Here is a 15,777-nt window from a genome sequence, read left to right on the forward strand (position 1 = left end):
TTTTTGGCTGAGGGGCTGTGCTTGTACAAGGACAGCTGTCAGAGGAGGGTCCTCCACTCAGTTTTGGGAACTTGGCAGAAGCGGGGAGCCAGGGTCCAGCTGCTTCTTATGCAGGCAAGAGCTGGCCCTTGTACAATGGGCTGCCACGTGGTGCCCAGCTCTCAAGCGGCCGTGAGCTCTAGTGTCAGTACCTTTGACTCGGGCTCTGCACTGCTAGCTCTCTTTGGCAATGTAGCGTATTATGGCTTGCTGCAGCATTTCAACTGCTGTATGATACACATCCAAGACTGTTTTTAACTCTGTTGAACTGGTCAGGAAGAGATAAAACTTGTGTATAGTCAGATCTGTAAAGTGAACTAAAATAAACTTTGTTTCAGTTAAAGGAAGAGTATTTGTACTGGTTTTATCTGCTGGTTTAACAGCGTGATTTAATCACATCTTCAGTGGTGTGTGGAAAATTTCCTTGTGCAGACCAGCTCTTAGTCATAGCAAAACTTTCTTAAGTCAGTGGGTTGGGACTGAGAACTCTCAGATGTTACTCTGATGTGTCCACTTTTTTTTTTTTCCCTTTCTTTCTTTCTTTGTGTATGTGTGATGCATGTCTTGTAAAACCAGGAAACTGTAAAGACAGTCAGTGCTTCTGCACCTCAGTTTCTTTGTCCGTACAGTGGAAATAGTACTTTTGTCTCCTAATGCTTGCTCTGCAGTACACTAAGATCCTTCAGCAAAAGGTGTTTATGTAAAATGAATAATCGTTAGACTGAGATCTTAAATGTAGCATTGATGTGACTTGATTTTTGAGGGAAGATGTTTTCCTGGTAGAAGTTCTTCTTTGTCATCTTCCCCGAAGAGTGTCAGTGATTTCTCACAACGTAGTTAATTCTGTCTACTTTGCATCTCCAGTTTTTGTACCATGCAGCAGCTCTGTTTTAAGCTCTGCTGCTCCCCAGCTGCACCGCATCTGGTTGCGTGGGGCAGCATTTCTGTGTTTTGCAAAGGCTGTGTGTGTGGGTGACAGCAATCAAGGATTTCTGTAGCTGCTGTACTACCGTATGCTCTGTTAGTATGCACTTCATTGTCACGATAGGAGTTTACCTCTTTTGTTTGTGTAATTAAATTTGAAGCATAGAACAGAAGATGATAAGGCTCAGGGGGATCTTACCAGTGTGTATAAATGCCTGATGGCAGGGTATAGAGAATATGGAGCCAGACTCTTCTCTCTGATGCCCAGTGAAAGGCAAAGAGGTAATGGATACAAACAGAAATACAGAAAATCCCATTTAAACATAAGGACCAACCTTTTTACTCTGAGTACAGTCAAACACTGGCACAGGCTGCCTGGAGAGGCTGTGGAGTCTCCGTCTTTGGAGATACTCAAAAGCCTGACTGGTCGGGATCCTGAGCAACCTGCTCTGGCTGGCCCTGCGTGAGCAGGGGTTTGGGCTAGAAGATCTGGAAGGGTTTCTTTCAACTTCAACGGTGTTGTGATTCTGGAACAGGTATTGTTCATTGTAATAAGAGTTTTAATTCCTGCGCTTTAGTGGTAAGACTCTTCATTTTGCATTTTAAGACCCGGAATATAGAACAACTGCAGTTTTTGTGTGGATAAAAGCTGAAGAATGATGACCTTAAAAAAACAAAACAAAAAAATTGATCCTGGTCATCTATTCAGGGAGAAAGCTAAGAAAGATACATCTTAAGTTGCTTAATTGTGTATGGTAAATGACTAACAGTAAATATTTACTTTAAGTACCCCCATTAGAATTTCTTTTTTTCCTGTGATTGGTAAATATTCCTCTCCAATAAGTGTGACTTCAGAAATCAGGTAGGACTGGTACATGAGTAATTCACAAATAGGAAACCCATTCCTCCCCCTGTCTGGGTCAAGTAAGTTTGTCAGCTGATGACATGCAAAAACAAACAATGACTATGTATTCTTCAAAAATCATTTTAGTGTCATAGTCTATATAGTCCATAGAAGACTTAACTAACCAAGATACAGTAAGTTGGTGGTAACTTTTAATAACTCTGGAAACTGGGCTAAGCTTGACTTTGTCCAGAGAACATATATCCCAAGCAAAATCGATTGTCATGCTTTGAATAAATTTAAAACTGTAGCATTTTATTGTGACTATACGGAATTCCAGTAGGAGCCATTGACTTTTGTTTGGTAAGATTTTAAATCTTGTTTAATCTTTGAAATACAACTTGATTCTAACAGTGAAAACGTGGTGTTATCCTAGTGAACCTCTTCTGTTAGAGGTGAGTGCGGTTGTAGTAAAGACATGTTGGGATCATGATCAAAAGGACAGCACTGCATATAGTTCAAGAAATCACAGGTTTTTAATAATGCAAAACAGCTGTAGCATCTCTGTCATGCCACCTTGAAATAACTTAGTAAAAACTGACTTCTTAATGGTGAATTCTGTGTTCATTTAAAATGTTTATATGTTTTAATAGGAAAAAAGTAAGTGCAAGTTCAGCCAGACTTTGTCTGTTCTATAGTGATGTCCAAGCAAAGTGACTTTTGCTTTTTCACAGCTTTTGTCTTTAAATGGGATTTTTTTATTGGTATAATCATTAATCTTAAAATATTTCCTTTTTTTTTTTCTTTTTTTTCCAGTGGGAAGAGATTAGTGGTGTTGATGAGCATTATACTCCAATCAGAACTTACCAAGTATGCAATGTTATGGACCATAGTCAAAACAATTGGCTGCGAACAAACTGGATTCCACGCAATTCAGCTCAGAAGATATATGTGGAGCTCAAGTTTACCTTGAGGGACTGTAATAGTATCCCTCTAGTTCTGGGCACTTGCAAGGAGACCTTCAATCTGTATTACATGGAGTCCGATGATGACCATTTGGTAAAGTTCAGAGAGCATCAGTTTACAAAGATCGACACCATTGCAGCTGATGAGAGCTTCACCCAAATGGATCTTGGGGACCGAATTCTCAAGCTGAATACAGAAGTCCGCGAGGTGGGGCCTGTCAGCAGGAAAGGCTTTTATTTGGCTTTTCAAGATGTAGGTGCGTGTGTTGCCTTAGTCTCAGTGCGAGTGTACTTCAAAAAGTGCCCTTTCACTGTCAAGAACCTCGCCATGTTTCCAGATACGGTACCCATGGACTCCCAGTCACTGGTGGAGGTGCGGGGCTCTTGTGTCAATCATTCCAAGGAGGAAGAGCCACCCAAGATGTATTGCAGTACAGAAGGAGAATGGCTAGTGCCCATAGGGAAGTGCTTGTGTAATGCTGGCTATGAAGAAAGAGGCTTTGCGTGCCAAGGTAACAATGCACTCCATGTTCATAGTTCAGTTATTAACAGGGGCTTCACTTTACGTCCCTACTCTGTGTATTGGGTCGTGTTAACTTTCTCCAAATTCTTGAGATAAATAAATTAGTTCATAAAATCACCATGAAAATGGGGTTTATTTAATCTGTGTAAATAATGTAATTTTGCTAAAAATATCTGATAAGGGTCAACAGTTGATTCTTAGTTAATGCAGTATGTAGCAAATCTAGTCTCTCTTAACACTCTTGGACTTCTTGCAGTAGATTATACTTTTCTCAAATGTGTTGTTTGTGTCAAAATATTTGACCTCTTTTGTGTGATTTTTTTTTTTTTTTTTTTAAAACTTTATGGCTTGATGTATAACGTTTGCTACTGAGCTGTGTTGATTAATTTGGATTGGTCAGAAAAAAGCAGGTAGCATTGTTTCAGGTAGCATAGTTCCTAAATGCAGATACATTTGAAAAATTAATATTTGAACTTCAAAATTGCATTTTCACGAATACTTATGTATTTAACTCAAAATAATTTTCTCCGAACTTTTGGTTTCTGCAAACTGTGGTTATGTGAATGCTCCCAAGAACAAGGCTACACCAGGGATTTTGAGTTTTTCCAGAAATGGTCTTTTAAACGTTAAGAGAAATGCATATTATATTTATCTAATTTTAATATCAACCAAAATGATGGTGGTCTACGTTTTGCTTTTCACAAAAGAACCTTTTGAAGTTTTTTGCTAATTGAATCTTAAACCTCTTTTCACAGAGTGCCTTAAAGGGTGCTGGCTGTGACAAAGGGTCTTCCATGAAATAATTAAGTTAAACAGTAATATGTAGAAATACCATGGATGGAAGGAGTAGTAGCTATTTACTGTGGGGTGTGCGTATGTGTGTTGGTGTACATGTGCGTATGCATATATCCATAAGAACAGAAATTTAAAGTATTCTGAACCTGGTTGAGAGAGCATGTATTCCTTTTTCACCAGTCCTACAGCAATCTTTATGTCAAACAGGCAATTCCTGCGGAGCTACTAGGAGCCCACCAAATCAGAGCCCACCAGACCCATAGCCAGGTTCTTGTGAAAACTGTTGTTCTAATTAAGGTGACTTTTTCTGAGAAGAGGCCAGGGAGGTGTGGGAGGGAAGGGGTAAGAGTGTGTTTTGTTTGGTTTTGCTTTTAAGTAGCTTTTAAATTGGTTTTGCCCTCAAAACGAATAAATTAGGGAGCTGAATCTTTTGAGACTGTTGCTTTTCTGCAGTTGGCTACTGATATTAAGAAAAAAAGTTAAACTCTTCTGTTAAGAGCTGAATCTAGGAGAGGGTATTTTATTCAGAAATGCTTATCTAGGGCTTCCTATAGCTACACTTAAAAAGGCTAAAATGTTAGTAATACCCTTTTAACCACTGTATATAGTCTTGCTTCCTATAGAACCTCTGTACTTGTAAATGGTTGAAAGGTGTTGGTTTAGAATTTCAGTTACACATGAGCACAAAAAGACAATCACTCCAGAAAGTGTCAGACTACAACTGAGCAAAAATTGAGCTAAACAAAGTAAAGCAAAATAAATTGTTTTATGTAAAACAGGTTCTCAGATGCTTGGAGTAGGCAAGGCAGCTCCTACTGAGTTCTGCAGAGATTAGAAGTGAGTTCACATCCATGTGTGAGTGTATCATACATGATTTGGAAGGCACAAAATCAGACCATAGAACTACTATCTTTTTCTTTCTACCCCCCCTTTGGTGTGGGGTTTTTTTTTTTTTTTTTTTTTTAATTCCTTGCCAACTGTTGAATATACGGGAGTGATATATGATGAAATCATTAACAATAGCGACAGGTCCTTCTGGTTTATTCTGATTTAACATATAATGTTCTACTAACTTTTATTGGAAGTCATATTTATCGAATATTTTCAGTGTGGTGTGATTGAAGTGGCACTCTAAAAGCAGTCAGTAATTCAAAACCTCCCATTTGTCGGCATCAGTAACTCAGCAGGAGTTGGAAGGCTTGGAAAAAAGTTCAGTTTTGACCTCAGGCTCAAGGCTGCTCCTGTACCTTTCCGCTTCTTTTCCTTCTCTTCTTCTCTTGCTCCTTCTTTTAGGGTGTTGGGGTTTAAGGTTTTTTTTTCTTTTTTGTCAATAAAAGGGCAGTAGAGACAGAATTGTAGAGTCTAAAGATCCAAAATGGTATTACAAGCATGGGCTGGAATGAAGTCATAATTTAGGAAAAAAAAAATGTTTCCACTGAAGTTTGAAAGAGTAATAAGTAATAGAAATTCTTGTCTTCACAGTAGTTGGAAGCATTCAACAAGTTAGTGTCTTGTCACTACTTGATCCTACATTCAGACTGTTTCTGATTTATTTTGTTTGTTTCCATAATGCTGTTTTCGGAAACAATGTAATTTTACATTAGAAGGAGATTATCACTAATGATTAAAATGAAGGACTCTAATGGTATATGATCAGCCTATTTTAGTTTCATTCAGAACAGCTTGTCTTGGTACTTGGAAAAATATTAAGGCATAGTCATACCCTCAAATAACACAAATTGTACCATTTTCCATGACTGCTTCCCCTTCTTGGCATAATCAGGAAAAGATGACATAAGGCTTAAGCCTTTTTTGTTACTGGTGTACATGTACATATAAAAACATATATGTTTTTATAACATTTGTATCTAAGCTCTGAAAAGCCAAAATTGGACTGTTGACTTTACTCAGTGTACTGGTTCTTGTTGGAAAGATTATTGTTCTATTCTGGGTCCTACCAGATAATAAGCATTGTACATGTATGATACATACGTGTCAGTCAATTAAAGAATCAGGACCAATTTTGCTGTGACCATCCTTGTCCTCATTATTGTGCATGTACGAAGAAATGATTTCTCAAAAGCAAGCTCTATACCTCTCCTTTAGGAATTCTAGTCTTCGTGGTATACATTAGGTTAACAGCTTAAGATTTAGTGCCTCCACTAGCAAAGACTTTTGCGCCTGTTCAGTATTTTGGAGGGAGTAGGTTTGTATAAGGTAAGGTAAGATGTGTCGGAGAGCATGCTGGAAAAGCCACTCTTTCATACTTTTCTTTTCCCCTTAGCTAACACATATGTTAGTTAACTAAATATGGTATATGTCATCCACTGTAGACTGTTACTACATCTTAGTTAGCACTTGCATCATAGGGGTCCTGTCTGTTTAATCTTATTGTAGTATTTCATAGTTGTCTTCATGCCATTTTGGCCAAACTATGTCTTTACAGCATGTCCTCTCTTAAAACTACTGTGTTTTAATTTGTTTCAATTGCAAAAAAAACAACTGGCTGGAACTGCACACTGAACCTAATGCTTTCTGATAGTCTCCATGCTGTGCCCCAGTCAACAGGGATAACTCATCTTTTCAATTTGTTCCCCATCAAACAGCCATAGTAGATTAGATTAGAGGTTTATCTGCCTTAGTATTCTTTCTCTGACAGTGGCTAGCAGTAGATTCTTAAGGAAAAGTACAAGAAACTGCATAAAGCACTGCTTTACTGAGTATAGCTTTCAGCTTCTGCCAGTCAACTGTTGACTTCCTAAGACTTAAGTACATCTTGTAAGAAAAGCTATGTTTAATAGGAATTAGTGACCTGTCACCTGCTAATTTGTCTATTTTTTGACTCTTTATATTTTTAATCTGTTTTTATGGTAATGAATGCCATAACTTGTCTTGTGTGAAAAACGTATCTTCTTGCTGTGTTTAAGCCTTCAGTTTTAAGTCAGTTGGATAAGGTTTTCCTTGTATAATGAGAAAATAACTGCTGCCTTTTCAGCTTCTTTACTAACAATTTTCTAGATCTTTCATGTCTAATATCTCATGTCTATATACCTGTTTTCCCAACTCTTCCTCTCTACTAGTGCCTTCTTATTTGGAGGACAGGCTAATTGGTCCATACCTCTACTCATCCTTTTTGACTGTCTTTGTACGTATTCAAAGTAAACAATGTGATTTTTATGAAAAGGGCAAAGAGGCTTGTGTTCGCTATTTAAGTTGCAAGTACACCAGGAGATTATGCAGTGGCATAGTGTTTGGAACAGCCCAAAGATCAATAAAACAAAAGGAGCATTCACATCACCTGCCCAGTGAGTGATTTGTATATGGAGAAGCTAGGCTTAGTTTTGTTTTGAACGCTACAGAGAGGAAATAGATCTCATGATGTGAAGATTGGTTAGCTGCATAATATTATCAAAATAAATGGGAAAATGTAGGATAAATGTTAGAAAAAATGTCTTCAGTTCTGTAATAATCTGGAAGTCTCCTTGGAGAAATAATGGAAGCCTCATTTCAGGAGATGTTTTTTAAAAATGCAGTAACCAGATGATAAAGGAAATCCTGCACTGGCAGGCTTGGAATAATAAATCTCTTCCATCCTGAATGTGTCTATTCTGTTGTTGGTTTATTTCATGCACATCAGAAAGACTAGCTGGACGTGGGAAACGATATTTTTCACGATGATATACTTAATTAGCACATGCGCAGTGAACAATTGTTTATCCGTGTGGGAGTACGAGTGAGCTTGAATGTTCTTTTGAATGCTTCTAACAGGTGACTCTTTATACCAAAAATGAGCTTTGTGGCTCCAGTTATCAAATGGAAAATTAAATTGGTGGGCCTGAATAGAATGACTCAAAAAGCACAGAATTACATTTTCTGCATGCTATCATTTCAAGGTGTAGTTTCTAAATTTTAGTTGCTGGAATTGAGTAAGTCTGAATTGTAAATATCCTGTGTAATACTATCTAATAAAATTGTAAGTTTTAACCACAAGTGACTGACACATTTTCTATAACAAAGCCAGAAAAAAAAAGAGTATGTAATCCAACAGTCCTTTCTTATGTATATATTTTTTAGCAGTTAATCAGGTGGATTGAATGGGAGAAAAGGGAGTAAGGGGTAAAGGAGAGCGAGCTGAAGTTCACCCACTGTGCCTGGTTATTGCAAAAATGACTTCACAAAATTTTCCCTAACACTAAATTATTCAGTGCTTTGAGTTGTAGAGTGGCATATCCTAAATCATATTTCTCTCTCTGAGTTTATGGAGATATGAGAGGAATGCCATCTGTGGCTGCTAAATCTGAACCATCTCATACATCGCTTAATTCTTGCAGTGGAATGAATGCTGTACTTGAGATAAAAAATATGTAAAACATCATTAATACTAAGGATGAAAAACATTTCTCTAGATTTCTTTTTTCCCCCCATGCTTTAAATAACCATTTTGTCTCTGCATAAGTAAATACACTTTTTACTTGCTTATATTGATAGATAAAAGATAACTTTACATGTAAAGAGAAAAAGGTACTGTGAGGAACTACTCAACTTTGTGCAAGTGAAAACAGACGGAAGGCACAAGTGCTTGCTGCAACTGCAAAGATGATAACATTTTTCCCTTGGAAATAGCCGAGTGACTTGGATGTGTTGCTTACACTACAAAAGTGTATGGTTTTAATGCTTAGGCTCTGTATAGAGACAATTATGTTTAATAAAATGTAGGAACTGATCATATTGTATGTCATGTCATATATAATAATGGAACTATTAAGAGACTTTCCTTTTACATGAAACCTGAAAAAACTAGGGATTCACATTTTTTAAAGCAGAGGTTTGATGTGTATTTTTTTTCCTTTGGTTTGAAGTATTGTTTTCATTTTAAAAAGCAAGAGAGATGTTTTTTAAAAGGGACTCTAAATCTTTCAAGCTAGTAAACGAAAATGACAGCAGCTATAAATTATGAATCACTTTATTTGTAAAATATTCATTGTTTTCATCCACTTTATATTCTATAAGTACATAAACAGAGCACACAATGAAGGATTTACCTTCCTGCTTAGAGTTTATTTAACTCTTACAGAAGTTATATCAGAGATATCCAGATGATTTTTCATAGGGGAAGAATTATTCTGCACTTCACAAAGATCACAGGCAACTTTTTATGTAACATTTTCCGAGTATTACAAATTTTGAAAATATTCTATGATTTGTCAATCATAAGCTGTAGATTTAAAATGTGTGTTTTAAAGGCAAAATCTCTTGGGCAGAATCTTATGGTTTGTGAGCACATTTGTCACATGTCCTAAACAAGCAAAAATTAAAAAGAAAACATTGTGAAATTACTAGAAAAGATATTTTTTTAATACATTATACAGATTCTCAAGTTAGAAAAGTGTTGTTTCAGTGCTCTGTAGTTACTTGAGAAGAATCTTTACTAAATTTCTTGTAGATTGTCATAGAAGTATTTAAAACAAAAACATTATAAATATTTCTATTATTTTTTAATGCTCAGTGATTAGAAACCTAGCGTTAGTGTTCCTTAAAAAAGCTTACTAATACTTCTCTCCAAGTTGTTCAGTATTACGGTGTCATCATATGACATAATTAGCTAATTCAGAATTGAATTTTTGTATTTGAAACTAGTTGGGAAATGGAAAGGTTCACTCAGAAGGTGAAATATTTGCAAAAGTGTTAATGACTCACAAAATACAACTTAATACAGTTGCACTGTATGATTGTTCAGTCCAGATCTCTTACCAGTTTAGAGGTGGCACTTGCTATGCCACATTGGGCATATTTTGGCAATTTCTTCCTTGCCCCCTCACCTGCTTTTCAAGCAACAAAAAGCCCCACCCACAAAACCCGAACAAAAATCCCCAACAAACCTTCCCCAAAGTAGTGGAATATACTGGATATCGATCCAGACTGCCTACAATTTAAAAAGTGTGTGCGAGACATTTCCTTCCCCTTTTTAACACAGACATTTTTGCCTTAGTTCTCTGACACTTACATGTTTGAGACCACTACTGTTGAATTTTTGTGCAGGATTTTGCTGCAAATATCTTATGGATGTCTATTACAGAGAATCCTAAGGGATCTTGCTGGCATTTCCTTAACCTTTTCATTTTAATGGCTTTGCTTCTTTGGAGGCTTTCAAAAGATTAAAACCTAAATTAATAGTATCATCCTGAGTGTGTTTTGCTTGTACTGTCTTGGGTGACTTTCAATATCGGCTTAGCTCAGAGTTGCGCAAAGGTTGTATCGCTGGTGTGAATTCATTGAACGCAGGCTTTTTCCATCGGTTTCTCTGCCACTCGCGTCTGTGTATAGAGCTGTTTGACAATCCCTTATTAGTTCCAGAGTGGAACTTATAAAGGGTAACAGGGGGTTGCGTTACAACTGACAGCTGGTACTAGACTTTGATAGAGAGCAATTGTAGTGAGAGCTGTAAGTTCTGATAATGTTCGAGGAAAATGCTCTTAAAGTAAGAACCATCTTGAAAGATGAGTACAAGACGACAAGAATCTTCTATATGTCTGCTACTCCTCAGCATGAAGCACAAGATGTTGTCAAAACAGGCTGTTGGCAGACATCTACATAACCAGTAATTGATATCAGACTTTATTGAAACGCTTAGACTGCAGGAAAAGTATCAAATTGACTGTTTCTTTGGATTACAAACTGAGTAACAGGGGTTGCATTTGTAATGTCTCATTTTCTTTGCATTTGAAATTGCAGTTTTATTCTTGATAGCACAACAGGAACATAATAACTTGGACTTCACACAGTCTTTTTAGGGAGAGAAGATGAGAAGCTTCTTGCCTAGAATTTGTTCGTAGCTTCAGCTTTAAGTACCTGCCTGCATCGGATACCCTGACAATTTGTGTAGCCCTTGTGCTAAGGCAGAAATAGACCTGAACAACGACAAATCCTTAATAGGTCAAGGAGGAGAACTATTTCACTGTCATGAATCTGTGGGTTCAGTGGTTGTCTACTGTAAGGTTAAAATTTGATGTGATAATTTAGAACAGCTGCTCTTTGACAGAAAGATTCACTTTCAACAAGGGAAGAAAAAGCCATATGGTAAAAGTTGACACTGTGCCAAGCCTGAATAACTGCAGAAGTGATACAGGACACTTCTCTTCAACAACATGGTTGAAGTAATGCATTTTTACTTGCCATTGGTATTTCCAATCTGTAGGCTTTTGTGAATCATACCTTATCCCATGATACTTCTTTTGTAGTTATTTTTAAACAATATTTTTTTATTAATAATGGTGATTAAGTGGCAGAAAAGGGTTATGGGCTTTAAAAATATGCAGTTTATTCATAATCCTGTCCAGGCCACTCTTTGTGCTGTAAATACGCATCAAGGTTTCATAGAATGATTGCTTCAAAATTTTCAACCAAAATGACATGCATTGTTGGAGCGTATGTCTAATATCTGAGCTCATATGCTTTTAGCAGAGTATTTAAGAATTCACTTAAGTCACACTGCCTGTGTACACGTACTTAAATTATAGTAAATTGAGCCTGTGACTAGCATGAAACCTAATGAAAGTAGTCATTTACTGTGCTCAGCCTAAGCCATAGTGGTCTGTTTACGTGTAGGAGTAAGGTGGTTATCAGGAGTTCAAAATCCTGGGAAGAATTAATTTGTCCTCCAATTTGGAGGAACCATTTTTCACAAAAATTAGTTCTATGTAAAAAATTCATAGACTCTTTTCTCTTTGATTTGGCAGAGATTTTCAATGGAAGGTGAATAACAGAAGCAATTACTCAGAAGTACCCAGCTCTTAGCTCTAAGAAATGCCAGTAAACAAGTGATGAAAAATCTTCCACCACCGGTGTACTTACCTCTAAGAATGTATGGGTTTTTTTTCGTTCCCCCCCCTTTGTATAATGAGAATGTGGCACAAAATTGTTGTTTAAGGAAGAAAAACATTGTCTTTCATTCTCTTAGAAAAAAAGAGAAAATCTCTACAGTGATTATTATAAAGCAGTAAAATGTGTTGAAATGGTCATCTCTTACCCAGCTGAAGTAAAACAAGACATAAAGTTTGGCAAATGTATTAAAGTCAGATATTAAAGATATTCTTTGGTATTTTGCAACATTATACAGAGTTCCCTCATATAGGAGTTGACCTAACGTGAACAGTCCCTTAATCTCTGTAGAGGCAATTCTAAGATTTAGGTATGCACATATAGAATTGTTTTATTTATAATGTGTTCTGTAGCACTTTTTTTAGTGTCACTTTAATAGTAGGAGGCTGTAGGATACAGTAAATAAGAATTGCTCCTTTGCTTTCATTTTGAATGGCATAATGTAGTCATTATTATTATTACACAAATAAATACAAGCAAAATATTCAATAATATGTAGTTCCAGTTTAACAGGGGCATCTCCAGCTGCTGTAATGTAAATTGCAAAACAACTTGAATTCTCTGAAGGTCTAACAGGATTTTTTCCTTATTTTGGTAATGCGATCCTAATACTGAGATGACAGGTATGGGCAGTTATTTTAACAAGCTGCTCTTCAAATCTGTTCAAGGAATTTCCAGGTTTTGCTCCCAAAAGAACAATATGGAAAACTGAAGCAGGGCTGAGGGATTGTGACTTGAAGTGAAGTCAAGGTGTATTAACCATGAACATGAGATCACTGTTCCAGCTGTAAAACTGGTATTCATCCTGGAAAAAACCAACCGGAGTTGGATAGGAAGCAGGACATATTAGCAGAAGAAGAAAAAGTTCAGAAATCTCAGTTAACCGCGGCTAATGAACCTTCCGTTTCATACACTAATAGACCATTCATTTAGCTGCCATTTTTATACAGTGTATAATCTTTGACTGCGAAGATGGAGTGTCCAGAGCTTTCACCTCAAGGCCATATGAATATGTATTTGTATAACATAGGGGACAGAATTAGAAAGACATGTAATTGCTACTTGTGCATGACATTTAATAAGCAAGATGGTTTTGTTTCTTGTACTGTTTGAGGGGATGAACTGGCAGCGAAATTAACAGTAAAACAGGAATCAGCTTCTATATCTTTTCTCTACCCCCACTAACCACAGCAGGTGGTGGAAGAAAGCAAGCTAAAGACATTTTTTTAAAAGGGTCAGAACAGGAAAGAGAACAAGAGGAGAGAGAAGAATGGAGGATAAAATTTACCATGGTAAGTAAAATATACCTATGTAATTGTTTCATTGAAACCTATATGCTGCAGGTAGTGTTCTTTAAAAAAAAAAAAAAAGTTTAGAAAGTAAGAGGCTTTTACGAGAAAGGGAAGGATATTGATTTGAGTTCAGACAGGAATATGATTTAATGGTGTTTTAAAGGAAGATGAGTATCTCTGTGCAAGTTTGCTCTGTGCCTGACTGCTAAAAAGATATTCAAGTTTCAGGGGAGAACAACAGTGGTGACTTTGAAGTCTGTGTTTGAGTATATGGAAGGTCTTGCATGGAATTGGTCTGCAAATAATTATAATAAAATTGTAATAATGAGTGTGTTACATTGAAAGACTTAAAGCTGATCTGAACTACAGTAAATGGGGACGCATCTCCTGTGTTTCAGTGAGCACTGTCTAAGTGAAGTTACAGTCTAGAAAAGATTTGGTTTTTTTTCTCAAGAGCCTTCCCTTCAGAGGAAGGCAGTGTGCAAGTGGTCCGATTCTCTTCCGGCCAGTATTTTACGAATGTTGCCTTGATGTTTCTTCACATCGCTGAATTTTCAAGAGCTCTGAGTGTATACCTAGCAGTGTCTCAGAAATTACGGAAACAACTTCAAACCAAAGGGCTGCATCTTGTCCTGAACTCAGTGGACTGTTGTTTCCCGGTAGAGCGATTCGAAGAGCCTTCTGTCCCGTGCTCTTAGCCCTGCTCTGCAGAGCACCTAATAGAGGGACACGAGGTAAAGCACTTGCCAGTGGCCATGTATATCAATGGTTTCCCTCTGTAAGCATGATGCAGAGGTGCGGTTTATCATCCGCATCCTTTGGGAACAGCTGCTTCGTGCTGTGTTGGTAGGCAACGAGCTGCTGTGGCCTGGGAGGGGGTGTGTGGGGAGCGGGGCTGCGGCAGGGGACGTCCTGAGTCCTCCCGGTCTCTGCCCTCTCTAGCCACTTGCTTACAGCAGTGCCGAGGAGGGTAGCAGGTGATAAATCCCTGAGAGGGCTGGAGGAAGAGGGTAGCAGAGGTTTTCGGGCTGAGTAGGGGCTAATCCTTGTTCGCCCCCACACTGCAGCCATGCTACTGATCCATTCTAATCCACAGCGAATCTGAAATGTGATTGTAATACGGATGACATTAGTTTTCACTCAGCCGGATTTCTAGTTTTACTTCTGATTCACATCTGCAGTGTGATAACAACCTAACCTTTTAATTCTTAATCTCTTCACTGAACAAGTAGACCCTGCTGTTCCCCCCAAAAGTTAAATATTAGTCTTTTAATTGAAAAACACACAAAAACCTCCAAATCCTGTGGTAAAAGCAGGTGTTCAGGCAAAAGTCTGTTTAGTATAGAGCTTGTTTAAACATGGATTAAGGGCTTCTTTGGAATTGAGTACATTGTTTTTCTGTGCAATAATTACTTTCCAGGGCTAGTCTGTTTAAATTACTGCCTTAAAACCCAGGCGTAGAATCGTTTTGGTTGGAAAATACCTTTAAGATCATGAAGTCCAACCGTTGCCATCTTTCCCAAATTCTTTTATAATTAGGGATTATTTTATAGCCTGTCAGTTACCCATCTGTTGGGAAGCTTCCTTGTCTGTCTTGCAGTCATAGCAGTCAAGCTGTTACCTCACACTTGCATGTTAGCATCAGATCCCCAGATGTGCATCCACAGATTGCACATCCACCAGGTTGAAACGATCATCCAATCTACAGGCATTACCTTCTTTTTGTATGGCAGGAAATATTTTAATATATTACTCATGAATGCGATATAATATAGTGCATATTGGTATTGTGCATATATTATATTGCATTCATGAGTACACGTGGTGGTGTAAGTAGTTTCCCTCTACTAGAGAAAGAAGTCCCAGGTTATAATTCTCAAAAAGATAGCAGAATAAAAAGCATACTAATTTGATGATTTTTCATAAATTATTGTCTGTTTGTAGTCTGTATTATTTTCATACCATGCTTTAAAACTTACACTGTTTAGAAGGATTTTTTTCCACTGTAATGTAGTAATTTGGCTTTTGAGTTGTTGCATCTTTCATTTTCCTCTGAAGCATTGGATTGGCCACAGCTAGTAATCAGATGTAGCTCGAGGATACTGATGCTCCTCAAAGTTGACTTTTCTTAGGCACCGTTGGTGCCATGTTCTGCTCCTGCCTTCTACATTAATCTTTTTGCTAGATTTGAGGTTTGAGGGCAGGAAGGGCATTTTTCCCCGGATTGGTTTGGTCAGGTCTATCAGATTACCAGTCCCGCTGCGCAAACACATATGAACACAAGTTTATGTATTCATTGTACTGCAGGATACGTCTGATTTTGTAGGATCATTTGGGAGACTCTAAAAAATTCTTTGCTGTTGCTGTGAGCTAGGACTTTGGAAATGCTCTTGACATCTTAGAGATGATGTGTTTTGATGCGTTTGTGGGTTTTGGTCTTTTATTATGGATTGTAAATCTGATTTGGGGCATTGTGACTTGTTTTGTGGTGCTTGATGATGTGTTTTGTTGACTCTT

The 15,777-nt window shown here is 37.5% G+C and overlaps 1 protein-coding gene across 1 annotated transcript in view; it reads left to right on the forward strand.

Moving 5' to 3' along the window:
* The window catches only part of EPHA3 (EPH receptor A3), a 212,877-nt gene that overhangs the window by 56,533 nt on the left and 140,567 nt on the right, over positions 1–15,777 (forward strand). Inside the window, exon 2 of the mRNA XM_075714456.1 lies at positions 2,624–3,284. Within this exon, the coding sequence (XP_075570571.1) occupies positions 2,690–3,284 (595 nt within the window). The 5' untranslated portion in view covers positions 2,624–2,689. The remainder of the gene's footprint in view (positions 1–2,623; positions 3,285–15,777) is intronic.

The sequence above is a fragment of the Pelecanus crispus genome, chromosome 1 (assembly GCF_030463565.1).
Source record: "Pelecanus crispus isolate bPelCri1 chromosome 1, bPelCri1.pri, whole genome shotgun sequence".
In the NCBI taxonomy this organism is placed as follows: domain Eukaryota; kingdom Metazoa; phylum Chordata; class Aves; order Pelecaniformes; family Pelecanidae; genus Pelecanus; species Pelecanus crispus.